Source organism: Ochlerotatus camptorhynchus, unplaced genomic scaffold (assembly GCF_037179485.1).
Source record: "Ochlerotatus camptorhynchus isolate MF236.1 unplaced genomic scaffold, CSIRO-AGI_Acam_v1.1 ptg000002l, whole genome shotgun sequence".
NCBI classification, from domain to species: Eukaryota; Metazoa; Arthropoda; class Insecta; order Diptera; family Culicidae; genus Ochlerotatus; species Ochlerotatus camptorhynchus.
Genome location: NW_027040494.1, coordinates 5,455,624 through 5,483,083, shown reverse-complemented (window position 1 = coordinate 5,483,083; position 27,460 = coordinate 5,455,624). Strand labels below are relative to the sequence as shown.

General features: G+C 40.8%; 4 protein-coding genes across 4 annotated transcripts; 3 read left to right on the top strand and 1 right to left on the bottom strand.

The window, feature by feature from the left end:
• Positions 1-1,403: 1,403 nt before the first annotated feature.
• LOC135707877 (cuticle protein 19-like) lies at positions 1,404-1,888 on the bottom strand. The gene is made up of 2 exons (XM_065229817.1): positions 1,854-1,888; positions 1,404-1,778 (listed from the first exon to the last, which is right to left on the bottom strand). Exons 1-2 carry the CDS (start codon positions 1,860-1,862, stop codon positions 1,404-1,406), a joined length of 384 nt encoding a protein of 127 aa, XP_065085889.1. The 5' UTR covers positions 1,863-1,888.
• A 577-nt stretch (positions 1,889-2,465) lies between these two features.
• On the top strand, positions 2,466-2,908 carry LOC135698640 (cuticle protein 19-like). Its single transcript, XM_065218741.1, has 2 exons — positions 2,466-2,474; positions 2,534-2,908. The coding sequence occupies exons 1-2, from the start codon at positions 2,466-2,468 to the stop codon at positions 2,906-2,908; spliced, it is 384 nt and encodes a 127-aa protein (XP_065074813.1).
• Positions 2,909-15,622: 12,714 nt separating this feature from the next.
• Positions 15,623-16,013, top strand: LOC135708044 (cuticle protein 19-like). Its single transcript, XM_065230019.1, has 2 exons — positions 15,623-15,631; positions 15,707-16,013. The coding sequence occupies exons 1-2, from the start codon at positions 15,623-15,625 to the stop codon at positions 16,010-16,012; spliced, it is 315 nt and encodes a 104-aa protein (XP_065086091.1). The 3' UTR covers position 16,013.
• A 9,153-nt stretch (positions 16,014-25,166) lies between these two features.
• LOC135698563 (cuticle protein 7-like) lies at positions 25,167-25,596 on the top strand. The gene is made up of 2 exons (XM_065218635.1): positions 25,167-25,172; positions 25,231-25,596. Exons 1-2 carry the CDS (start codon positions 25,167-25,169, stop codon positions 25,594-25,596), a joined length of 372 nt encoding a protein of 123 aa, XP_065074707.1.
• Positions 25,597-27,460: the final 1,864 nt, after the last annotated feature.

Genomic DNA, 27,460 nt, shown 5'->3' with positions numbered 1-27,460 from the left:
AGGATGCTTTGTTGATTGTTCATTAACTCTTGATTGCTTGTAATACTTATGAATATTCTAGGTGGACAAAAAGGCGAACTAAGAGGTGGACGCCTAAGCTTTTTCACATTTATGTATATTGCTGTGAAGCAACTGTAAAGTCTAGAGGGAATTTATATCTGTAACTGTAACCAGCTCGTTTTTGTTTGCTAACCTGGTTAAAATGTTTATATTTAATTATCTTAAAGATAAATCGTCCAGCTCAAACCTTTGTAGGGGTAAGAGGTGGGACCATCATCATCATCTTTTACCGCACGCTGCTTTACAACGCTTACCCTTTTTTGCATGCCTACTTTAATTGAACACCAAGAGTAAGTGACGTAGTGAAGAAGCTGCTCTATGTATAAATGCAAGAAAATTATTATCTGTACATGGTTTACTATAGTTTGGTAATAAGTAGATCGGCAGAGAATAATAAAGAAAATTAATAATGTGGTATGCATTGGGCAACATTTTAAGTATACTTTCAAATGTAATTAGCTTGGTTTGCCCAATTTTGTCCAACTTAGAGCTGTTGGCCTTGAAAAAAGTGCTAATTTTGGGTTAAAACCTTGAATATCTTAAGAAATATTGAAGACAGGAACCTGCTTCCCAGGACAAATTGGCGTATTAAAAAAAAAAAACATTTGTTTAGAACAAACTAATGTCAAAAAATTGCTTCCTGAAAAGTTATTTGCAAAACAATGATTTTCTGAAGTCTCTTACCAAAAAAATACATATCTCCGTAAACATAAGAGATAGTGGGTTGACGTTTTCAGCAAAAATGTTTGAAATAATATTGTCTAAAACTGACCAATTTGCTATTTTGACAAACGTAAAAAAATAATTTTTTTATCTCCCTTAAAAGTGGCTATTTAAATGCACAAACTTCACCGAAGACACTCTATGGCTGAAATGGACCGTTTTATCATAAACTAAAAACACACGTTTTGGCACTTTTAGGCCACTGTGCAGTACGGAGCGGAAATTTCAAATTATGCATCAGTCTAGTGCCCATACAGCTGCTTGTCTATGCTATAAGGACAGCTGCATGGGAAATTATGTGATACACTGTAAGACGGATGCTTTCTGAATATTGATGGTTTGACTTAATCTGATCAAACTTTAAATCAAAAGGATATTCGCCGAAATGGATGAAATGGTCAAACTTTGACATGATTTGCTAAATAATTCCCAAATCCAAAGCCTGGACACAGTTCTAATAACGCCATTACAGTAAGCTCTGGGTAAATAGTCATTACTGCCTCTGAAATGAACTGAGATTCGAGTATTCAATGTAAACCAATATTCTTTCAATTTGACGATCCATAGGTTGCACTTTTAAAAACTCTGTTTATTAACTAATATCACAGTCTACTTCAGTCTCAATGATGGTGCTGGTACAGATTGGCATAGCTGCTGGCGTGACCATGGCCATGATCGGAACCGGAATGGTGATGTCCTTCTTCGTGTCCATAGATCTGTGGATGTTGGGCATGTCCAACTCGCTTCACGTGAGCCTGGAAGCCATGGTGCTTGTCGGAAGTATATTCCACCACACGTTTCGTCCCATCAGCCTCGTACAGAGTGTACTGCCCCTTGACAACATCACCGTCGCGGTGTTCCCACTGGTCCTTATTGTCTCCCGTGTGGGAGTCCTTCACTCCGTATTCGAACTTATACTTGGGATGGGAATGATGCTCCTCGTGGTATTCTGCAGCTACTGCCAGGACCAAAACGGCAACAGAAAAAACTACAACCTAAAACAAAAACAAAACACATATTTTTGGCTCACACAAAATTTCTTCACCTATCAAAACAAATGAACACCGAACCTTCATCATGTTGACTGAGTACTTGAGCTGCGACTTGCTGGCGGAACACTGATTAACTAGGTGAGCGAGTGAGCCGCTTTAAATACCAACTACCAATCATCGTGATCAAAAAGCTGTAAAATTGTACATAAGAATCACACTTAGGCACCTATTTTACGCAATTTCTTTCCCATTGGATTCATTCGAGCGGTTTTCATAGAACAAGTGCAACCCCGCCACAGCTTTTGACGAGTAGGTATGGTTTGTGGTTTTACCTTTTGGTTTGCACACTTTTCAAGTTCGCATGAGCATTTTTCTCCGTTTTCTTCCTATCATGCTTATTCATCTGAGCCTCTGTTTGGTGCAGCAGTGCAGCTCACGGTGGCAAACCTATGAGGCCGCTTAGGCACCACCGACAGGATTGAGAAAACCCATGCAGCAAGAATTTGCACCAAATTATGCGCTTGGGCAAAAGCTTATAGGAGTTACTATGTAGGAGGTGTTTGGTGATCCATTTTTATGTTCAGCTACTTTTACTTTTGATTCAAATCAGTATATATTGATAGTTCTGATCTGGTTGGAAGCAGTCCAGTTCTGACAACTGTAGAGATCAGTAAACTAAATTGAGTCAACATGTTCAAAGTACGGATCAATGAACATCCGACGAGTCCACATTTTATTCTAACTCCATGTTTCTTCAGTTCATCTTCGTTCTAGCATTTGCAGCTTTCGTCGCTGCTGAATACCATGAAGAGCACTATTCTCATCCGAAGTACAAGTTTGAGTATGGAGTAAAGGATTCCCACACTGGAGACAACAAGGATCAGTGGGAACACCGTGACGGTGATGTTGTCAAAGGGCAGTACTCTCTGTACGAAGCTGACGGAACGAAACGCATCGTGGAATATACTTCCGATAAGCACCATGGCTTCCAGGCTCACGTGAAGCGAGTTGGACATGCCCAACATCCACAGATCTATGGACACGAAGAAGGGCATCACCATTCTGAAGCCACACATGGACATGAGCACGGACATGCTAGCAGCTATGCTAATCTGTACCAACATCACCACTGAGACTGAAACCGTCGAGTATTAGAAAATAAATGTTAGTTTGAAATTTTAAACAAGTGTTGAACGTTCCATTTTGTATGTAATTTCGGGGTTGCCGTAAATAGGTGATTCCGTATTCGGGGCCTCCCTCAGCTCAGTTGGTAAAGGCACAGCTACAAAGCAAGATTTTGCTGATCTCCAGCTTGGGCTGGGTTCAATTCCTGGTCCGGCCTAGGAATTTTTTGGATTGAAAAATTTGTCGACGCATATACCATGATTGTATTTGCCACACAATTATACTAATGCAAAAATGGTACAGTCATCGAAAACTCTCAATTGAAAACTGTGGAAGTGCATCTAGAACACTATGTTAAGAACACACAATAAGATAACATGCGATAAGAAATAAGCTGGAAATGCGAAGAAGAAGAAGAAGAAGAAGAAGAAGAAGAAGAAGAAGAAGTGATTCTGTATTCTTCATGGAATGGGAAAAATCAATAAGCATTTTGGTCTACTACTCCATTTTCCTTATTGAACGCACTGGATTCACCCGAATCTTCCTTTCGATAGCAGCGATAACCCTCGAAACACGAGCTGGCCTCGGACGACCTGTGGCCACCTTCGCGGATAGTTGTCCTTTCTTCTCGGTCTAAAACCCTTTTGACGGTCCACCGGGACACTCCCACGCGTGGGACAAATCACAAATACGCTGCCACTTCGTCATGGTGCAACTGTCAAACTAAGTAAATCATTTTCTTTTATACACAGCCTACTACGGTATGAGCTATAGGCTACGTGCATGCAAAAAAAACCATGGCATTGTATGCACTGGTGAAACGGGAACCTTGGGTCACATTGCGCATCTCGAAACGAAAAACTTTTTCATACTAGCATTCGTACAAAAAGTGTTTCGTTTCGAGATGCGCAATGTGGACGCTTATTCTTATAATGGTACAAACATTATCACGCATACGGTATTCTATATCCATGATAATAATGGAACAAAAATATCACAGATTTTAAAAAATTTTGATATGCAGATTTTGGTTAACAAATTTCAACAATTGCGGAGGTACCATGGAATTTCCGTCGGTTCTGGACGATTCCTGCAGTGATATAATGTCATCTTCATGGCTTATTATTGATATTTATGAGTATGGGTATCGAGCTGCCAATTATTGTTTTTTTTTTTTTTTTTTTAGTCATTTTAACACTCTTGGGTTATTCGTGACTTGTCCGGAGGTGAGATTTGAACTCGTGACTTTGGCGTGAGAGGTATGGATGTTAACCACTACGCCGGGGTCGCCCCCCGCCAATTAATGAGAAAATAATTGGAAAAGCATTCATTCAACTGTTATGTAATAATAATTCAGCTTATTAATCATGCACCCAGCCAGGAAGTGAAAGATTTTCTTATAACTTTATTAAATAGGCTATGGTGAGAAATAGAAATATTACATAATCTCTCTTCTCACGAATATTATTTCCTATAGCTTTTCCACTAGGGGCCTACCTTAGCTCAGTCGGTATAGGCGCAGCTAAAAATCAAGACCGATTCTCGGTCCAGTTTAATTATTTTCTTATTGATCGATTTTTCGACTTCCCTGCCCATGTAATAATTTGGTTTTAAGAGGGACCTGTAGACCATGATTTAGACTTGTAGAATGTTATTTTCCTTGATTTGTTTTCCGTGCTGAACACCAATGCTACCGACGCCAGGGAGGCAGCTCCCACACCTGGACCCTACCTTTCACCAATCAACTCATGAACGGGGACCAACGGCCATTGGCGTAACTAATGGGGGTGCCAGGGGGGCCAGGCCCCCTCCAGAATTTTTGGTGTTTGTTTTTGACTCACCGGTATTTTGTCAAGCTTTTTAAGTTCAATGCTACTATTTAACAGTGATTAAAAAAATTGGACCACCAACTAAGATATTTTAAAGTCCTTTATGTTGATTACTTTTGCTATGTTTATGTTATGACTAGAAGAAATAATTTTGAGAAATTATATTATATCAAATCGATGGCAATAAGACGTCTTCAGGCTGGCCATGAGCCCAGGAATTTTTCTTTAACTTGTGGAAACTTCGTAAGACTTCAAATAGAAGTTCAGGAAAGATCTAAAAAATTAAGTAAACTTGGTAGAAATTCTGGGAAATTCATAGACCTTCAGAAAAATTCGTAGAAAAAAGGAACTTGGAAAAGTTCTGAAAACTGCGTAGAGAATTCATTTAAATTGGAGGAGCTTCGTAGAAATTAAAGGAACAATATTTTATTTTAGGGAAGCTCATTATTGATCGGGAACCTCTACATATTTTCAGTTTTTTTAGCCTCATGGACTTGGAATAGTTCTGGAAATTCAACAGAAAACTGTGCAGAAGATTTCCGAATTTCGTAGCATTTTGAGGAGCTGCGTAAAACTTCATATAAGTGTAAGGAATTTTGAAAAAGTTCAGGGAATTTTTTAAAAGATCTTAAAATAGTTCAATGAACTTCTAAGAACTTCAGGGATCTTCACTTCAGTTAAGGGAACTTCGTTGCAGTTTTTCAGAGATCTTACTCCAAAAAAGCTCCATGAACTTCTTGGAGGTTTTGGGAACTTCGATAAATTCAAGGAACTTTCTAGGTGTTCAAGAATATTTGCAGATGTCTTAGGTGTCTTTCCAGAAGTGCAAAGATGTTCAGAGATCTTTCAAGAATTTAAAGAAATGGAAAAAAATATGTAATTTGCAATGAATTCAGAAAACTTTATAGAAGTTGAGGAAATTTTGTAAAACCTATGTCGGGGACCGTCCCGACCGATTGGTGATGACTTCCACTTGCCAGGCGAACGTTCCTTTTATCGTCCTTACTTGATCCTGTTGCCTTCCGTCATCCGTAGACCTTCTTTCGCAAGCACCAACTACACCAATGTCCACACAAAATACATTTTATTGCCACTAAAACACCGAGCTAAACACTACATCGAATTTTATTAATATACACTAATTCATTACTTTAATTAAAATTAAAACATATATTTTTTGCGTACGGGTTTCGCCCCCGGTCGACTACTCGCGACGGTGTACTTTCTAGACTAATTAATTTCCTATATTTACATTTCTATCGCATAATTCTACTTCCCAGATTCTTCGGCGAGAAACTCTCTCCTTCTCCGTGCAGTTCGTGCGTAGTAGTGAGTGACCACGGCGAATCGGTTCACTATACTAGCCACCACACTCAACCGATTTTTAGCACCGTGGAGTACCTAAACTTAGTCAGTGCGGTTGGCTGCATCCGTAGTTTCATGCTGCTCGCAGACAACCTAAGTTTTTTAGATGTTCAGGAAAAGTTGCATAAGTTACAGGATATTCTTTCAGGATGTTTGACAACAGGAAATATTCAAATGATCTCCATATATTCCAATATATTAGTAAAGCTCACTGGATATTTGGTAGGTTGTAGGTTGATCATGAAGTATTCAAAAGTTTTCCACCTAATGGAATCAGATGGAATCTTGAATGATGAATCTTAATTTTATGGCCATATTTGTACATTCTCTATAGGGAAGACCAGTGCCTTCGTGTTTAAGCTATATTGTCACAAATTTGCACTCCAGGAGCTAAATTCCGGGCAGAAATTTCAATTGCCGCATATACCTAATATTTATAAATTTCTTTCGTTTCGATAAATTGTATGCCCGGAATTTAGCTGCAGGATTGTTTGCATGGATCAGTACATAAAAAATTCCGTGATTTGTGTGTGTATTTTTTTATTTAATAAATTACCTGTATGTACGTGTAAATAATAAGTTGATACCAAATGGGTTTAACCACAACTAACTCAATTTAAAATATTAATAACATCCCATCTTTTGCAAAAAAAAAGTTAAATTACTATCTAGAAGCAGGAACACAATCATGCAAGTTTAGAGTGTATTCCTTTCGATTAGAAATATAGTTAAATCTTGATTTTACTAGTTAGTTCTAAAATCACAAAAAATGTTCTGTATAAATGCTTTATTACTTGTTTTCACTTCAAATGTCTGAATCATGACATTCAAAATCCAGTATCTTAAAAACCTGATCAAATTAAATTATAACCATTTTTGCCACATGTCAAGATTTTTCGAAATTTTCGACTCCTATCTTTTTCTTACTTTCTTATCTCGAACAATTTTTCTCTCGAGAAATCTCAGTCCCAGAATCTAGGTAAGTTTCCTAAGATCTTGAATTACGAACTTTGAAAAGCAGGACATTCAAAACTTGTCTAAGCCTATGATATCGAAATTTTTTTAAGTCCGTTAAATTTATTTTGAACAAAATTTCGTCCATATTTTTTTAGAAGGCACATTTATTTTGTGGAGTTTTTTAACTCTTGATTAGGTCAAACATACTATTAGTATTAAAATTCATATTTGTTTTTAATATTAATGTACTAGAATTTTGATTAAATGACTGTCCAGGAAGGATATTGCAATTTTATCTTAGTCTTATAATTGATCTAAATTCGTTGACTTTTATTAACATTTGTATTAGAAGAATTTATGCTTACAATCTGTATCAGAGATACTTTTTGCCACTAATAACAAAATCTTGAAAATATATTGGTTTGGGATCACAAAACTATTTTTATTTTAACATTAACAATGTTAAGAATTGTGCATCTGCAGCATTAAAAAGTGACGCTTTTTAACAATGCTTGATATATCCCATTTTAAAAAAAAATTCTTGTTGAAAATCAGCAGCATTGCTTTTTATGCGTAGAAATATTTCTGATCGATTGATGATAAAGTTATTGAAATTGGTCCAGGAGCAGCTGAGTTATTAACGTTCAAAATCTTTCATAATTTCGTTACATGTTCCATTTTCCACAAAGTGTACCCCCATATAGAAATCACCGACGGAGTCGTACGTCAAAAAATTGTGCATCTTGAACATTTTCCTACGTCCTAAATGTATTAAATTTTTTCTGTGTGCACTTTACCTTGAAACAGCCAGAATTTTAAAAAAATATAAAATTTAAACTCCTAGAGTTTAATGTTGGTTCCAATGTCTGAGATTTGACTGATGGTGATATATTCCAAATCAAAAAAATCTAGTTACAAAATTCATGAAAATACCTAACCCTGATAATTTTCTTAAGTTTGAGATGCTAACATTTACAAGATCCGGACTGTGATTTTTTACAAAAAAAAACATGAACAAACGATCATTGAACGAGGTCCCAATCGTGGTTATGGAATAAATATAATCAAATTTATTGTTTCACCATTAAAATAATTGTACACACTAAGATTTTGTTTCCGTGTTCGGTAAATTTTACCAAAATCGGAACAGCTGAACGTTCGGTAAAACTTTGACCTTCATTTTAAAGGCTATTGAATTTGAAAATAATATCAAAACATGTTCAACCTTGTTTAAATGATCAAATCTTGTCATTTTAGTGGAGATAACGTTTCAAAGTAGCTGAAAAGCAATTGAATTGAATTGAATTGCATAAATTTTACCGAAAAGTTCAGCTGTTCAGATTTCGGTAAAAATTACCTCAGTCGGCGATAACTTCTAAGCGTGTTAGCCTCAATGTCATATTATTGGTCACAGAAAAAAAAATATACCTAAAAATGAGTTGCCTTGGACGCAATTTGAGTAAGTTTTTAATAAAAAAAATATAAGTTTTGCAAAATTAAAATCGTGCCGCCCCCTTCGGCCCCCTCCAGATAAATGTTCTAGTCACGCCAATGCCAACGGCTTTACTTCCCTTCCAAAGGAAGGCGTGATCAGAGATGTTATGGCTCAGAACATCCCGGCCGCGCATACTGGGATTGAACCCAGACCTGCTGGGGTGAGAGTTAATCACCGGCGCCGCTGAACTAAAATACTTGTACGGTTTGTATTTTCAACAGAAATGCAAAAAAAGATTTCTTAAAATACACTGTTAATATTCTTATGAATTGATAATGTTGTCATAAATACCACTTTCAAGCTATTGACAACTATCAACGCAACCCTATGAACGCTTATTTGAAAGGTGATACTGTATGCTTTTGAACATCTGCTAAATAAAATAGAAATTTATGCAACATAGAGTTAACTACCCCATTTCCAGCACTTAGTCTTTCTTAATTTAGCGTAGTTTAGCACCAAACGGGATGTTATTATTACTGATGGATTCTAAATTTATTTACCTCTCCGGTTGAGATGTTAAAAGTCTAACACTGCTTCTTGACGCCAAACTCATTCTACGGATTCTAATCTCGACCTAACGCATTGAAACGCCACTGAGTTCACTTCGACCCATCGGATGAACATAAAAATTGATTCGGACGGAGCGCTTCATTTGTATTTGAGAATATTGTGAACAATCATTCATATCACGCATTCATATTGACTTCGGTCGGTAACATTTGAACTAAAGTATCGTACCAAGTATCGAGCCGTTATCACTTGAAGCTGATTGGAAAACTTCAAGATGATGTTAGTCGCTTCTGTGGCATAGAAAAGGAAGACTCGGAACATTTGCTATGCCACTTCTTCGACAAGGGGTTAGTAGAACCCTTTGACATTTGTAGAACAACTCCCAGTACGGCAGTGCACTTTATTCGAAGTGTAATGCCTTGCTGGGATAATGCTATTAGTCAAACAATGGCGATCACCACTAATAAAAGTGATTTTTATTGCCATAAAAAAGTGGGGAATATATCACAATAGATCAGAAAAATGGTCGCAGTGATGAAAACACCCAACAAGGATAAAAAAATCGTACCAAACGCAACATTTACCTGTTACGTAAAACTCATCAAAACAGTTACATAAAGGCTGACTAAAATTAAATTGGTACGCACAAAAAAGACATATAATTCGTGATTCAATAAGTTTAGAAAGTCCATTAATGGTTGCTTTACAATATTTTTATTAACTTAAAAAGTAACAGCATTAGATGATTACATTTCTACAGTTCGAAAGAAATCTCGAACCTTTCTCTTGATGAAGTCCATCAGCACCCGCACAGTAGAAACGGACACAGAATCAGCAAAGTTATTCCATTTTGCCCGCATTTGCTGGATGTCCTTGACTGCCTCGCCGCTTCGTCGAAGTCGCTGCTTTGAAATTGCCTAGTATGGGCTTGGGGATAAAATCGATCTTGTTGGCAGCATACCACTCCAGAATCACCTTGGCCAAATCGGACCAAAAGATAACTTTGCCCCTATGCTTATGGATGCACGGCAATACACGCTTTTTCAGGCATTCTTCGTAGTAAACCTGGGATGTCATCGTCGAGGTTGTGACGAATGGTTCCGTTTTCAGACCACAACTGCAAATCGCTTGCCAAAACATGGCTTTCTTTGCGAACTTGTCGGCAAACACGAAATGGAATCTTCCCGGCACATCCCCACGTCTAGTCGCGATGTAAAACTTTTGACCGGGAAGCTGCTTAAAATCGAGTTTGACGTATGTTTCGTCTCGATCAAAGTGCAGCCCTTGTGTTTCGTCAAAACACGGTCGTACAAGAGCCTTGCACGCTTTTTGGCCACGGAAAGCTGCTTCATGTGCCGGTTCGGATGTTTAGTGGCTTTGTACGACTTGTATCCTTCCCTGGTCCGCTAATTCCTTTCCACACACACAGGGTTTCCTTGTAGGTTTTGAGCACTTGACAAACTTTTGTTTTTGGCATCTTCAGCACTTGAGCCAGCTTGGCACCGGACCACTCCGGATATTCCAGGTGTTTGCGCACAATATTTTTACTTCCTTCGAGAGATCGAAGTGTGCTCTGCTTCTGTACGGATGCGAAAAAAAAAATTTCCGAGTGTCAAATTTACGGTTTTATTTTTTCTTGGCGTTTTCTAATTTTAGTGCAAGACAGTGAAAGTGATCGGTTGGAAATGCATTCCACAGTGTTTTCGTTTATCATAATCGATGATTCTGATTGGAAGCAGGTGCAAGAGCTTCTTTGGAGATCCGAAGGAATGTTATGAAATGTTTAGCTAGAATTAAGAGATGCAACAGCCTTTCAAGTATTGGCTTCACGTGCAAACCATCGTTCATTTGGTGAGTTCGTTCCAGTTTATTTGTTTACTTGTTTCGATACCATCTTTTCAAAGAGCCACGTTCATGCTGTAATTTGTCGAGCTAACGCATGTCCACAGGTCCAATAGAAAGATAGGCAGATTTTCGGAGTTTTGAATTCGTTAGATGTTGTAATGGAGATTTGTGTTGTTGGATGCGAAAGGAGATTGGAGGGCGGGTGTTTGACGCATAGAGCCTGTCAATTTCGATTTCAGAGTGCCGCAGTCGGCGGTTTTATGATTCATGAGCGCTCGCAATTCGTAGAATCGTTGATTGTGACTGCAAGTGGATTTGGCGGGTTTTGTGTGTCGGACGCTTGCTTTTTGGCCTCTTCTTGTGTCTAACATGTGCAGAGTATCATTATAGCGTCTAATGGTTTTGAGATTCTGGTTGCGTGAAATATATTTGTAAGAATATCTTTTTGAGATTTTAGTAGTCACGATTTGTTTGTAGTTTAAATTTTATTTCGTTCATGTAATCATCGTAAATAATAGATATTAAATAATAAATAGTTCATCCATATATTCGTACTTTGACGCGAAGCGCTGTGGATTATGAGATGCTCGATGACCCTGGAGGGATCGATTTTGCTTACTGAGTAGAATATCATGGTTTTAACCCCAAGCTCTTCCACAGCACAATAAATCGCCACTATCATTTGTATATTTGATATTGAACATTAACCTCGGAAACTATTTGCATATCAAGCGAAAACGTAGTCCTGTATTGTCGCGAAGCGTTATGGTTCTGAGATGCTCGATGACCCTGGAGGGATCGTTTTTGTTTACTTAGCAGAAAATCATGGGTTTAATCCCAAGCTCTCCGTCATGACTCTTAAAATTCATGATCACTAAACAAAATGAATATGTTCTTTCGATAGCCGGCTATCGAGAGATTAAATAAACAACAAATAAACAATACATAATTTTGGTTGCATCGCCAACTTGAGGTGAATCCTAACCGAATACCCTACCCAACCCTCCAACTCCGTAGCACTTATGAGGGTGTCGCTAAGTCGGTGGCCTCTCGTTAAGTAAGTACCACATCAACATTTCCTTCCCTATCCCTAGTTATGGTAAAGATGGGCGTGGCCGGGAATAGCGACAGTTATGCTTATGTTACTCTTGCTTAGATTGGAACCAATGTTTACTCCCCAGCATTATTCCTGAAAGTAGTCTAACTGAGAATTTCAGAAGAGACGTGAGTGTCGCTAGTATCCAATCTACGAAGTATATCATAACAACACTAACACTAACGCACTAACTAATATTTTTACTTCCTTCGAGTTCCATTTGACGTTATTTCTGAACGCGTTCGACTACTTTGATCAAACTTGCACCAGTTGTTCTCTTCACGCTAACTCTAAAGTACTCATTCATGAGTAAAATTTAACTCATTTTGAATAAAAGTGGCCTAACTCATGAAATTAGTAAAAGCAACTTTACTCATTAATGAGTATTCGAATAATACGTCATAAAATGAGTTGTTTTTAATCATCTTGGTTTTTCTGTAAATGAGTAAAAAGTACCCGTATTATAGATTATTTTTATTTGTTTTATTGAGCTGGCTGTCATTAAATATAAGCACAGAGAAATATAAGGGATTTGAACGTTTGTAGAAACTAAAATCATTAAAACACTTCATAGTCTTTATTAAACATAATCACATTGGTAATCAAAAACACTTGAATTAACCTATGTACTGGAATATGCGAGTGTTGCAGTAAGTTGTAGACATTGTTGTACAATTTGTAGGGTAAAGAAGTTGCATCTATTCGTTGAACAATCGGATTTGGATTCCTGGGCATATAAACATCGTTTTATTTTCTGAACCCACTATTAACCTGCTTACCTGAAACGGGACCGTCAGTTTTTAGAATACATACCTAAATTTAATCATAATTACATTCCTCATAGCACTATACTGGGTTCTTGAAAGCACCCAGAAGTTCTGTGCTGATCTTCCCCAACACTTACGTTTGCGGTTTGACTCTTATGGGAATAATGTAACTACCTGATCACCTTTTTCACCTCAATCAACACCGACAGGAAGGAATCTGCTGCCGCATATTTTTTTGAAACGCGGTACTTATCGCTCGGATTCCAACCAATTTGCAGGACATAGTCCGTGAACTTCCAAAGCACTTTGCACTTTCACTTCAACAAACCCTTTTTTTTACCCATTTCTATCGCAAGAAGATAATTTCACAAATTATTAAAAATTACCCTTTTTTCATTTTTTGAAAAAAACCAATTTTTTGACAGTTTGGAATAATATCATAAAATGTGTCAAATGTACTCATTTAATTGGTACATTCAAGTTAGCGTTTTTTTTTTTTATACATTGTGGATTTTGCTCCCAGACACCTGAGAAGATAACTCAGGGTGTGGGGATGGGAGAAGTAGCGCTCCCGACCCACTAAACCTTTGCTCTTGGCCCTTGCCCTCCCCGGAACCGCCCGAAAGCATTGCACGAGGGGGCCGATTGCGCTATGGCGCACCAGACTTGTGGTGTGTCACAGACGTGACACTCGTTACTGCACAGTGAGCAGCAGTGTTGGAAAAGTTCGCGATATTTCACGAAGTTCACCAAGGGAAAAGTTCGCGAGTCATAGTGAGTTTTCGCGAACTTTTCCATCACTGGTGAGCAGCTGTGCAGGGCCTTCCTCTTATTGTTCGCTGTTAATTGTTCGTCTGAGTTCTAGAGCAGACGTGATAGCCAGCCAACTGTCCACGGCAGCACAGGACAGATGTGACCGCTTACCAGCTGCGTGTGCTAAGCACTCTAAGAACCCGGTGTCACTCCTGCCTTTGCACAACGAGGGTTTGTGCAGGGCTTATCGACCTCCTGGGACGAGCTGGATGGGGCTCCAGCGTCTTTACTCTGCTGTAGTTCGTTTAGCCGCAATATCTCTCCCTTGGGTTCGATAATTAACGTTTCCAGGGCACACCACGAGGAGGCGAACTACTTCATGCCCCATATTCAAGTTAGCGTGTAAAGAAGTGTAAACAAACCACTGTCAAAGATTTTCGATTCCCAACACTAGAGCCGTGCTAGCGGCTTGCGAGGGGCGTACAAATTTACTTTTAGTCAGCCTTTACTAGGATCCCTTGATGAAATATAATCAAGATTTTACTTTCTATCTATCACCTAAAATTTTCTACGAGTTGACTAAACACGCATGACGTTATGATCAATTGGCCCCTGGATTACGGTACTTGAAATGATTCCATATTATTTGCTAAGAATAAATATTTCCTCGACATTTTTCTTTTCTGGCATCCATGCCCACATTTTTCTTTTCTGGCATCCATGCCCACCGTACACACATCCATGCCATGCTTTTCTGGCATCCAAGAAACACATCTGGCGTCACGAAAATTGTCTAGCAGAGAGCTGGAATGAGGGCGTAATAGCTTTCGTATACAATGACTTCTCTCGATGATTTCTAGAAAAAAAGGTTCGCCCATACAAATATACATCACTATCGAGTAGGAGAAGACCTATGTGCAAAATAAAAAATTACAGAGAGAAGGAAAAAGTTTGCTCAGTTAAAAATGAAGCCTAGATAAGCTTGTTCAAAGCCGGTTATATTTTGTCAACATGATATTCTAAAAGATAAGCATGTGTACATTCTTTATTTTTCATAATTACATTCTTCTTGTTTGGATTTATTACGTCTCCCTCCACTAAGTGTTCTTTGAGCATTCCACAATTGTTAATTGATACCTTTCTAAGCCTGTACCATTTTTGCATAAGTATAATTTTGGCAAGTACAATCATTCTCTAGGCCCAGGGAAATTAAGAAATTTTTCAATCCGTTAAATTGCTAGACCAGATCGGGAATCGAACCCAGTCGCCTCCAGCATGGTATTGCTTTAAAGCTGCGCCTTTATCGACTGAGCTAAGGGAGGGCAATATTGAGCAATGTGTAAATTATTGACAATCATTTCTCTCTGTTTCCCTTGCAAACTACGAAGTTGTTCCGCAAATGCAGATCGCAACCAAACACAATCAAATTTGGCACAGTTGTTGAAGACTTCAATATAGATCAAATGGGCAATAGGAAACAGGGGGTTGATAAGTAAACCCACCACATATTGTTGGAATAATTTTCGATTGATTTAATTGTAGAATTATCAACTAATTCCCCTCTTTCACGATAAGTCATCTTCATACGGTTACATTAATGGATCAACTCATCAGGGTGCAAACTTCGGATCAAACTACATTGTTGAGCATCAATCAAATCAATCACACTGCTTCCCCGCATTTTGGCCTTTCTTCAATATGTGCGAATCATTTCCATGCGAGTGAAACGCTAAAGAAACGCAACTTCATATTTTCAATTCCGGACAAGGCCAATCAAGATGAACGATGAAGAGCATGCGATGTTGCTTTTACTTACCTTCCGCAAGGTGTGCGCTCGAAATTCCACCACACCACTGACCTAGTGCAAAGTGCACCGGTAGCAGCAGCATCGATTGACCATGAAACCGAAAGCAAAGTACACATGATGGTTAAATTCGTGGTGAGTTGCATGTCATGAGGAAAAGCTAATTGGAAATTTGAATGCGATCGGTTTGAGTGGCGAATGAACCTGCATGTGTATAAATATTCTGAGGTGATTCTTGGTCAGCATCAGTCAAACATCAGCCGTTCAAACAGTACAAGCTCATTCCATTAAAACCAAAATGATTAAGGTTAGTGAAAAAACACAAGCCTACATTGTAAGCGGTAAAATTGTAATTCGAGTCTCTTGAATCTTTATTGGATAGGTCATCGCTCTGGTTGCCTGTGTGGTTATCGCCGTTGTTGCAGCCGACGAGCATCATTCTCATCCCAAGTACAAATTCGAGTACGGAGTCAAGGATGGCCACACTCACGACCACAAAAGCCAATGGGAGCACCGTGATGGAGATGTCGTCAAGGGGCAGTATACTCTGGATGAGGCCGACGGTACCCACCGTGTTGTGGACTACAGCTCGGACCATCACCACGGTTTCCAGGCTCATGTTCAGCGCAGTGGACACGCTCACCACCCACATGGAGAAAGCTATGCCAACATTGACCAACACCACTAAGTACTGAGAAATTGAAACGACTGATTAAATAAATAAATCCTTCTTTGAATACGGTGCTTTCATTACTAATTGAAGTATTTGGCCATACCAGCTCTAGGTACAACCTACAGCTTTGCATTTCATCCCCTTGGGCGATCATTAATGGAAAAAAAGAGAGATTAGTCAAATCATTGATACAAGTTTTAAAATGTTTGTTGGTCTGGTTCTCTCAAGGAAATCAATTAATTAAACGTTGGATTTGCATAAGTTTGAAGTTCAGGGGAAGACTGGAATTGATGGGCACCAAGGAATAACAATTTCTCAAAATGACAAAATGACAAGCGATCAACGAGCCGAAAGATAACGGTATGACAGCAATATAAAGCAATAATTATATAATCTTCTTTACTTTTTTCATGACAAACGGCCTTTGGAGTATAGCTCACACGGGTCGGTAGAACGAAACGACCAAATTGTTGGCAAGCTGCTTCACGAAGTAAAGCCGAAGATCATACACGTGCGTTCACTGTTGGAAAAATATCGAAAAATCGAATCTCACCAAAGAACAAGATTTTTGCCTTACACCCGAACTCAACCGAAACTTCCATAACGGCTGTTAGTAGTCGATTCGTGTCTGCCATCGGTGAAGAGAAAAAGAGAGTGCATGATTATACCTTCTCTTTCTAAGAAAACGAGGTGTAACTTTGTGAATAGTAAAAGCTCGTAAAATCAATATCAAGCATGATATTTTGCTCCAATATCACGCGTGATATTGAGAGCGTATGAGAGCGGAAAAATATCAATTTGTTAATGAGTATTCCATTATTGCATGTGTTAATAGGATTTTTTTCGCTATGGCATTTCTCGATTCCGATCAAACTATGTTCTCAACCATGTATATTCCAACAACCAGGCAAGAAATATGTCATTATCCTTTTACAACTCCGTTCCAGCTATATTATAGAGAGAGTTTATCGTGTTAGTAGTAGCAAGCGTTTTGTCTTTATCGATGGTTGTATTATGTGTTTGGATTGGCTGATGGCCACCCAAAGCCTAAATTACAATTTAAACAAATCCATACAACATTTCAGCAATAAATTAAGTAAATTTTGATCTTTCGAATGTTTCACATAACCCCATTGATTTTTAAGAAATGTCCTTTTAATTTGATGATATTTTATCATGCAACAAACAAAAAATGATGAAGCAATAAGTTCAAGTGGGGTAAGGGTGCCCGAGCAAAGCTGGAGGTCAAATTGAAACCAAAATTTGATGTTACGGTGGTGTACTGGTAAGCGTGATTACCTCTCACCCCAGCAGACCTGGATTCAATCCCAGTCGGCGCCGCCGGGATATTCTGAGACATAACATCTCTGATCACGCCTTCCTTCGAATGGGAAGTAAAGCCGTTGGTCTCCGGTTCATGAGTTGATGGGTTGATAGGTAGGGTCCAGGTGTGGGAGCTGCCTCCCTGACGTCGATAGCATTGGTGCTCAGAACGGAAAACAACATCAACGGAAAACAAATCAAGGAAAAAAATGGGCTTGGCTTCTCACGTTGAAAGACTTGAGTTCAAATCTCAATCCAGACTAATCACGAATTACAAAACAAATAGACAATAATCATTTGTTAAATTTGCAACAAGACGTTATCAGCAGAACTTCAAGTTAAGTTGCATTCATTTAAAAAATTGGACTTATTTCGTGACAATTAAAATCAAAATGAGTTTTCATTATGATAGGAACTGCAATCTTTAACATCGGTTTGCTTTCATTTTGTAAACCAACTTTGGGACTGCCTCATGGAAACATGATCCTGGTCATATAGAAGGTTTGGAAACGTTGCCATAGATCGATTCGCCATTTGTAATGTGTTATGATTGTACTTGCCACACAATATAAAAGTCACTCCAGCTCAACTGTATACAGAGTTGTGATCAATGTCATCGTTTTCAATAATTAATGGCAAGAATGAATTCATCGCATTCTTCGGCCGACTTATAGAGGCAAGTCAACGCCCTCAGTGGGAAACGGTGCATGACACTGCTCCACGTACAGATTAACGGTGAAGCGGTTTCTGACCCTGCAATTGTAGCGGACGAACTCTGCTCGTACTTTGCCGATCTCGCAGCCATCGAGAAGTAGGTACGAAGACGAATTCAAGCGGAAAGCTAAGCCTTCTTCGTCATCCATTGCAAGTTGCTCTGTTTCTTCTTTTGCTGGGAGCTTGGACATCAACCAGGCATTCTCCTGGCAGGAATTTCAGCATGCCCTCGGCTGCAGCAACGGAAAGTCGGCGGGTTCCGACGAAATCGGGTACCCTCTACTCAAGAGGCTACCAACGCCAGGCCAGCTACGGATGCTGGAGCTTTTTAACAAGCTACAAGGGTACGGAACGTCAACTTACTTCGCAACATTAGGGGAGGTCCTCAAGAGTTCCAACGATAATTAACAGGACGTGGACGCCCCTCGTCTTAGAACAGCTTGTCAACTGGGGGCTGTGTGGACCCATGGTCCTCTTCATCAAAAATTTCCTGACCGATCGTTCTTTCAGAGTCGCAGTTGGCAACACGAGGTCCCAGCTTTTCAGAGAAGAGACGGGTGTCCCACAAGGTTCAGTTATCGCCGTTACCCTCTTTCTTGTGGCCATGAACGGAGTTTTCGAAGGACCGGTCTAACAATCGCGACACTCGTTTCCGGGTTGCAAGAGCCGTCATCGATAGTCGCCTACTGTACGGTCTTGAGATGACGGGCATCGCCACCGAAAAGCTCGTGCAGATACTAGCACCAACTTTCAACACCTACGTTCGGATTGTCTCCGGTCTTCTTCCGTCAACGCCCGCCGATGCCACATGCATCGAAGCGGGTATTCAGCCCTTCCGCCATCGTATAACCGCAGCAATTGCATCGAAAGCCGCTGCCTTTACAGCAATGACCTCCGGAAATGACAGGATCTTTCTCCTCGATGAGGGGAACAAACTCATCCGTATGACTGCCAATTTGGAGCTCTCCCCAGTGGCCAAGGTTCACTGGTACGGAGACAAAAGTTGGCGCATACCTGCACCAAAAATCGAAAGTCGGATAAAGAGCAGCTTTAAGGCTGGAGATAACTCTGCAGCGCTGAGGAGAACAGTAGCCAAACTGCTAGGCTCGGACTACCCAACCCATGCCCACATATACACGGACAGATCGCTTTCCCGAGCCGGGGTCGGAATTGGAGTAGCCGGAATTTCAGCACCGATGAGTAGCAGCCTACCACCACAATGCTCGGTTTTCTCCGCTGAAGCTGCGGCCATCTTTGTTGCCGTTACAACACCCTCGGACCGGCCCATACTGGTGCTATCCGATTCGTACAGCGTGATACAAGCCCTTACATCTGAGACCCTGACTCACCCCTGGATACAGGGTATTGTGGAGGCCACTCCTCCGAACACGGTGTTTTCCTGGATCCCTGGGCACTGCGGTATCCCAGGAAATAGCGAAGCCGACAGCCTGGCAGGGTCTGGACCAGCTGGCCCCCGTTACACGTAAAGCGATGGATAGTCAGCAAAATGTGGGAAGCCTGGGCAGAGTGGTGCCAATCCCAATTTCTCTTCATCCGAAGAATTAAAGGAACGACGAGCAAGTGGACGGATATGTCGAAACTACGGGACCAGAAGGTGGTTTCTCGTCTTAGGACAGGCCATACACGGATCTCACATAGTTTTGGTGGGACGCAGTTCCCCAGAATGTGCTACGTTTGCGGAACCACTGCATCGGTGGAACACATCCTATGCCTGTGTCCGCAATACCAACAACTACGGGAGCAGTACGCACTTCCCAACAGCATTAGGGACATACTGGGCGACGAACCTTCCACTTTAGCGACAGTTATTTATTTCCTTAAGGACGGTGGGCTATACAACAACATTTTATGGCTAAAAATTTCTCTAATAAAGTCAAACAAAAAGAATTCAATCAAACTTTGACAAAATGCTTATAATTAAATTCTAAGAAAACGCCTTTTTGGATTTTGCCCTAAAGTGGCTACAAACCTGGTTTTTTTTAATAGCTTTATGAAAATGATATCAATATAGATTACTCCATCACCCAACAAGTTATTTGTGTTCTTAACCAACATTCAAACTATAAATATTTGAACAGTTATAACTTTTTTGGAAACATTCTAGCACCGTTCATTCTCCATTAAAGATGTTAGGCATTATATGGACTATATTTTTATATGATTTGTTGCATGGTTTGAGTAAATTGTGGTCTCTAGGGATGAAAATGCACAAAAGTAGGTTTTTCCGTATTAATTTTCATACAAATTTCCAATGACATGCGGAAAGCTGGATTACAACCAATCGTCCCCAAAATTTGCAAAGATGTTTATGATCACAAATGGAACAAAAAAAACATTGTCCTGAAAAATGTATCATGATGACCCACCTAACTGTTGTTTCCATAACGCAAATCAAATTTTAGCTTGTTCAATGTATTCACTGGGGCTACAAAATGGTGAGTGACAATCTGGAAGGAGCGATATACCTTGCTCCGGTCCTCACAAGTTCCTACCTCACGCCTCCACGAGTCATATGATCATAAAAGACTGCCAGCTGAAACATGGACATAGCTGGTTGGCGTAGCCTGGGCAATGTTGTCAATCCGACAATAGCAGAATGAGGAGGTGCGACAGGAACACTGGCGCGGTAACCATAGCACGGTGATAGAGGAAATGCTTCGCCAACCCGAGCGTCTGTTCATCATGGAGGTGCGGCTCAAACAGCGTCTGACTGACATCCAGAGGATGAATAAGAAATGCTCTTCCCCGGAAGCTACACCTAAGATGGCAGTCCCATCACGGCGGATAGGCCACCTTGACCTTAGGCCAACCACCTACTGTCTCTGAAACCTTTACACTTGTTACGGAAACCAACAGAGAAAGACATCGAACTGATTTAACGGCAACGAGTTTTAGCGCAAAACAACGGACACGAATTGGATCATGGAATGTATTGACGTTAGCCCAGCAGGATCAACTGGCACAACTCGCCAACGAGGCGCGACGCATGAAGCTAGAAATCATGGGACTGAGTGAAGTTCGTTGGCCAAACTTTGGAGAACACAAACTGTCGTCGGGACAGGTACTACTATACTCTGGTATTCGAGGTGAAAACGCTCCCCGCCATCGTGGAGTTGGTCTCCTACTTAGGCAAGGCAAGTGCTGCGCTCATCAAGTGGGAGTCTGTTAATGAGAGGATAATCGTTGCCAGATTTAGAACACGGGTTACCTTACCATAATCCAATGTTATGCACCAACCGATGCTGCCAAGCTACAGGACAAGGAGAATTTTTACAGTCAACTGAATGCTGTCGTGGATAAGGTTCCAAAGGGTGACATCAAGATCTACACTGGCGACTTCAATGTGAAGATCGGCTCCGACAACACGGACTATGAGCGTGTCATGGGACGCCATGGTCTCGGCGAAATGAGCGAGAACGGTGAGCTGTTTGCAGAATTTTGTGGCAATAACGACATGGTGATCGGGGGCTCGCTCTTCCCCCATCGGCCAGTGCACAAAGTCACGTGGGTTTCCCGTGATGGACATACCGAAAATCAGATCGACCACATCTGCATCAGCCGAAAATGGAGACGGAGCCTTCTTGATGTCTGGAATAAACGCAGCGCTGACATCGTGTCTGACCATCACCTTCTAATCGGTGAAATCCGCCTACGCATGGCGCGGATCCAGCGACGGGAGGAGAGACTCGGGCGGCGGTTCAACACACGCCGACTTGAAGATCCAGCGGTAAAAAGTTTTTTTTTTGTTGAAGAACTTGAGACTCGAGCTGCGTACGTTCCAGAAGGTGGCAGCGTAGAAGAACAATGGACGGCCATCGAGCTGCGCACCCAGAGGAAAGAGTGGATCACAGACGAAACCTGGCGGAAGATTGAGGAGCGTAGAGAAGCAAAAGCCGCGATAGAGCGGGCGAGAAGCAGAGGAGCCAAGAACGAAGCCCGTCAACGGTACTCGGCTCTAGAGAAGGAAGTCAAGCGCTCTTGCAGACGGGACAAGCGAGCGTGGGTGGACTCCCTGGCCGACGAAGAGGAGAAAGCCGCAAACACTGGCGATATACGCCTCCTCTACGATATCTCACGACGCTTGAGTCGAGCATGGATGAACCCGAGGATTCCAGTGAAGGACACGACTGGACAATTGCTTACCGACCCCACTGACCAGCTGAAACGCTGGTTTGAGCACTTCGAACAACTTCTTCAAGTTTCGACGGCCAACCAGCCATCAACATCTCGGTCTGATCCGCCTAGGGTGCTGCGCATCACTCGCGTCAATTCCGAGGCCCCATCACTGCAGGAGATTGAAGCAGCTATCCGAAGCATGAAATCCAACAAGGCTCCAGGGGTTGATCGCATATCAGCAGAGATTCTCAAAGCTGACCCCATGCTATCCGCACAAATGTTGCATCAACTATTCTGTAATATCTGGGACACCGCGACTTTTCCGGCCGACTGGATGCAGGGCATCTTAGTCAAGGTCCCAAAGACGGGGGATCTGACTTTGTGCGACAATTGGCAAGGCATCATGTTAATGTGTATTGTTCTCAAAGTTCTGTGCAAAGTTATCCTGAATCGGATACAGGAGACGAGCGACGGAAGATCTTGTGTGGACCATATTGTCACGCTCCGCATCATCCTGGAGCAGGTCAATGAATTCCAAGAGTCCCTTTATTTGGTATTCATTGACTACGAAAAAGCTTTCGACCGTCTCAATCACGAGAATCTGTGGGGCGCCCTGAGACGCAAGGGAGTCCCGGATAAAATCGTCAAACTCATCGAAGCGCAGTATGAGGTTTTCACGTGCAGAGTTCTGCATAACGGAGCCTTGTTCGACCCTATCCGGGTAGTCGCTGGTGTGAGACAAGGATGTATACTATCACCGCTACTGTTTCTCATCGTAATCGACGAGATCATGGTAGGTGCAATTGACCGTGTACCGAACCGTGGGCTACTTTGGCAGCCTATCACCATGGAGCATCTCAACGACTTCGATTTGGCTGATGATGTTGCTCTACTAGCACAACGGCGCTCTGATATGCAGAGTAAGCTCAATGACCTAGCCGAACGCTCCTCTGCGGCGGGTCTCACCATCAACGTCAACAAGACCAAATCGTTGGATATCAACACGGGCAACCCTTCCAACTTTACGGTAGCGGGCAAGCAGTGGAGAAGGTCGAAAGTTTCCAATATCTTGGCAGCTAAATAGCGTCGGACGGCGGGACCAAGAGCGACATAGGTGCACGAACCAAGAAGGCTAGGGCTGCCTTTGCGAGTTTACGAAACGTATGGAGATCCAACCAGATAAGTCAACGCACCAAAATCCGAATTTTCAACTCGAACGTGAAATATGTGTGGTTATACGCCAGCGAGACGTGGTGTGTATCAGCGGAGAACACTCAAAAGCTGCAGGTCTACATCAACCGATGCCTGCGGTATATAATTCGTGCCTGGTGGCCGCACAACTGGATCTCGAATGCCGAGCTCCATCGTCGATGTCATCAGAAGCCGATAGCAACAGAAATTCGAGAGCGAAAGTGAGGGTGGGTCGGCCACGCACTTCGACGGGGCGGAAAGGAAATCTGCAAGCAAGCGCTGGATTGACATCGCATGACATCGCAGCAGAGGCAGACCCAGGGGCTCATGGCAGCGGAGCCTCAATAAAGAAATTAAGGGGAAGTTCACCGCTTCGAAAAAAATAATTACGTTTTGATTTTTCCAAAAATATTGAAAAAAAGTATCAAAAATCTAAAAAAACACATTTTTTCTAATTTTGTAAAGAAAATTCACGTGCAAATACATGTTTTATAAGTCATTATGGCATAAAGTTGGACTCAAAAAACCACAAAACATCAACTTTTCGGTTTTTCTGAGAGTCCAATTTTTTTTCATGATGGGATAGAAAAAAATTTTGCATGTAATTTTTGACAAAAATCTAAGGAAGAAACTGATTTTCTTGGATTTTTGATAATTTTTCCCAATATTTTTAGAAAAATAAAAACGTACCGAAAATATTTTTTTTATTTTTGGGCCGGTGAGCTTCCCCTTAAGCAAGTCGATAGGAATCTGACCTGGGCCCAGGTCAAGGCAAAAGCGAGCAGCCGCCCAGGATGGAAGTGTTTAACGTTGGCCCTTTGCACCGCTGGTGGTGCACAGGACCCTTAAGTAAGTTAAGTAAATGGATGGGCGTTGAAGAGATGTTTATTGATTTATTGCTATAGTTTTCGTCTTTATTCGAAGTGTATGAAGTTTAATGTATTTTAGTAAAATGCTCGCTTTTTAACTTTTTACCTAATGGACGAATTTTAGTAAAATTAGTGACATATGAAAGATCGTTACTACGACTAAAAATGAGCAAAATTTCAAGAAGTTATGATCATTTTATTTCAAGAAAATAAGATTTTTCAAGAACAAGGCATTTTTCTTAAATTGCTCTAACTTTTAGTAAAATCAACCAAATATGCCTAATACTGAGATAATTATTGATATATGCATGCTGAGTCAGCTGCCAATAATTCAGAGACGTATCTTTTTAACTTGCGCTTTTAGAGTCGTTTTTCAAAAATCTAAATACAGCGGTACGATCAAATTTGAGATACACTGATGAACATGTTTCAAGCAGAAATTTGTCCATTTCTCATTCATTCTGGATTAAAATTCATAACGATGAATAAAATTGCACTGGCATGATATCATTGCTGAGATCCTCCTGAGAATCTCAACCACGTCCGGCCGGGCTGCGCGTTGTGCAGCGCTGCCTTAGGTATTAAATGAAAAGCAAAAGTTGCATATCGTTGCCAAAATATAAACCAACCCAAATTTCCATGCACTTCTACTGCATTAACCTTCATTAGCATGCGACTTTTCCACCACGGTAGTCTACGTTCGTGTTTGTTCAGTCGCAAGCTTTACAGGGGAGGCGTGATTTGCTTATTTAATTAAGGCGATTTCATAATTTAAAACCCAATAAAAAAAATTATATGCCTCCTACTGCCTGGTAAGTGGCATATTATTGTTCTGCATTGACTAAACGTGTGTATAAATTAGTACGCTAGATGGCTGGTGGGAATCAGTTCTAATCTAGTGATCGCATCTAGTGGTCGAAGCAGCTCAAATCATGATGAAGGTAGTATTTTGAACGAATGATTTAAATTGATTTTTAATAATGTAACGTGGAATTATAGTTTCTTCTAGTCCTTGCTCTGGCAGTCGTGGTCGTTTCAGCCCAATGGGAAGATGGCAATGGTGGTAACCATCATCATCATGAGGAACATCACTCCCATCCAAAGTACAAGTTCGAGTACGGCGTTAAGGATTCCAAAACCGGAGATCACAAAAGCCAGTGGGAACACCGCGATGGAGATGTTGTGAAGGGCCAGTACTCGCTGCATGAGGCCGATGGCACGGAGCGTATTGTGGAATATACTTCCGACAAGCATAATGGACACCATGAGGGAGGATATGGAGGTGAAAAGGCTTCTTCCGGAGGACATGGACATGGTCATGCAAGTAGCTACGCCAATTCGAACCTGCATTCGTATCATCACTAAATTCTACTTAGAATAGACTGAACTCATTGGCCTTGATTTTTGTAAATAAATTATTATTTTTCAGAATAACATTTGCCGAATTTGAATCTCCTTATCCGTTCCCAATACTGGCCTAATTGGCACGAAGAAAGATGGTACCGGGCAGGGAAGACTATTTGAATTCTGAAGAAAATACCTCCAAGGGTTCAATGAGTCATTTTTATATGTATACTAGCTGAGTGTGCCCGGTCTTGCTCGGGATTCAATATTAGCTTGAGTTTATGCGCCGATTTAAAAAAAGCATGCTATATTGTACGTAGCCCCCCCCCCCATATTATCTAAGAGGCTACCCCCTATGATTATCTCCTTATACCCCCACACTCGCCCCCACATGCCTAATTTGGTTCCATTTGCTTGATTAGTTCTCGAGTTATGCAGAAATTTCTGTTTCATTTGTATGGGAGACCCCCCTTACAGAAGGGGGAGGGGTCTCGAACCATCACAAGAACCTTCCACGGCTCCAAAAACCCCTGTATACAAATTTTCACGCCAATCGGTTCAGTAGTTTCTGAGTCTATAAGGGTCAGACAGACAGACAGAAATTCATTTTTATATATATAGATAGAAGATAGATAGATGAACAGCCATCCGCCTCATCATTCACTGCCTCGTGAGAGTCTGAATGATTGGGAAGTAATCGAGTCACTGACAGCCGAGCATTCATTCAGTAGCTCAGTCAGCACGTTTATTCTTCCGTGATAGTACCCAATACTTGTTTTGTGACTGATGACTGATCGTACATTTTCTATGGAAATAGGGTTTTTGATCTCATTTCCGGCCCACTAAGAACAACCCGTGCTTTACCTCTCTTTTCTGAACGAGTTCAAACAAAAACTGGCATATTTCTGTCCTTTCCATACGTACCATTGGATTTGATAAAGAGCCACACATTGTTGAGATATTGTTTAAAATCTAACACTACTTCTTGATTCTAAATTCGTTCTACGAGTTTCAATTCCGTCCTAACGCATTGAAACGCCATTAGATTTTCTTCGTCCTACGGATAAACGTAGAAAAAGGGGATTCGCTAGGAGCACTTCTTTTGTTTTGAGAATAACGAGCATAAATATTCATACAATGCACTCTAACAGGATTTATGTTGTAGCTAACGAACTAACGCATCGGAACAAACCTATTATTGATTTGTGCATGTTGAAATCATTGATATTATTGATCTTTTCTGATCGACAGAACGGAAATGGGCGATTACGACGAAGTAGTGCTCTACCCTAATTCCTCAATTATATGCTGTGTGAGCAAAGGCAAGCGGTGTCAGTCGCTTGTTTATCACTCGGCAGTCAAGCGACGACTGCATTCAAACTTTACTACTAACTAAAATGTGTGTTTATTTACTTATTGTCTTGTAGTTTGCAATTATTGTACATTAAAGCCCGAAAGCTCCTTATCTTTAATTATGATGTCTGTAACAAGTTACTGTTTGATTTTAGTTTTACATTGTAATAGTTTACATTTTGCTTTTAAGGAAAGCATATTTGCTGATTTTAATTAGAAAAATTGATATTCTACCTACTTAACTTAGTTGCCTAACCTTACGTGCCAGAACCCTAATGATATGTTGATCGGATCGCATGCAGCTATCTCTGAACCTTTTGATGGCAGCATTTCTCCGTTACGCCAAGGTCTGAAGACCAGCCAGGCGGTGGACCTCAGAATTTCTAGTACGCGGTGGACTGTTGAGGATGATCCTCAGGATCTTGTTCTAGATCCTTTGTAGTTTGAGGTGATGAGAATGTGTGCAACTCTCCCAGATTGGTAACCCGTACTCTATGACGAGAAGGATTATTTTCTTGTATACAGCAAGCTT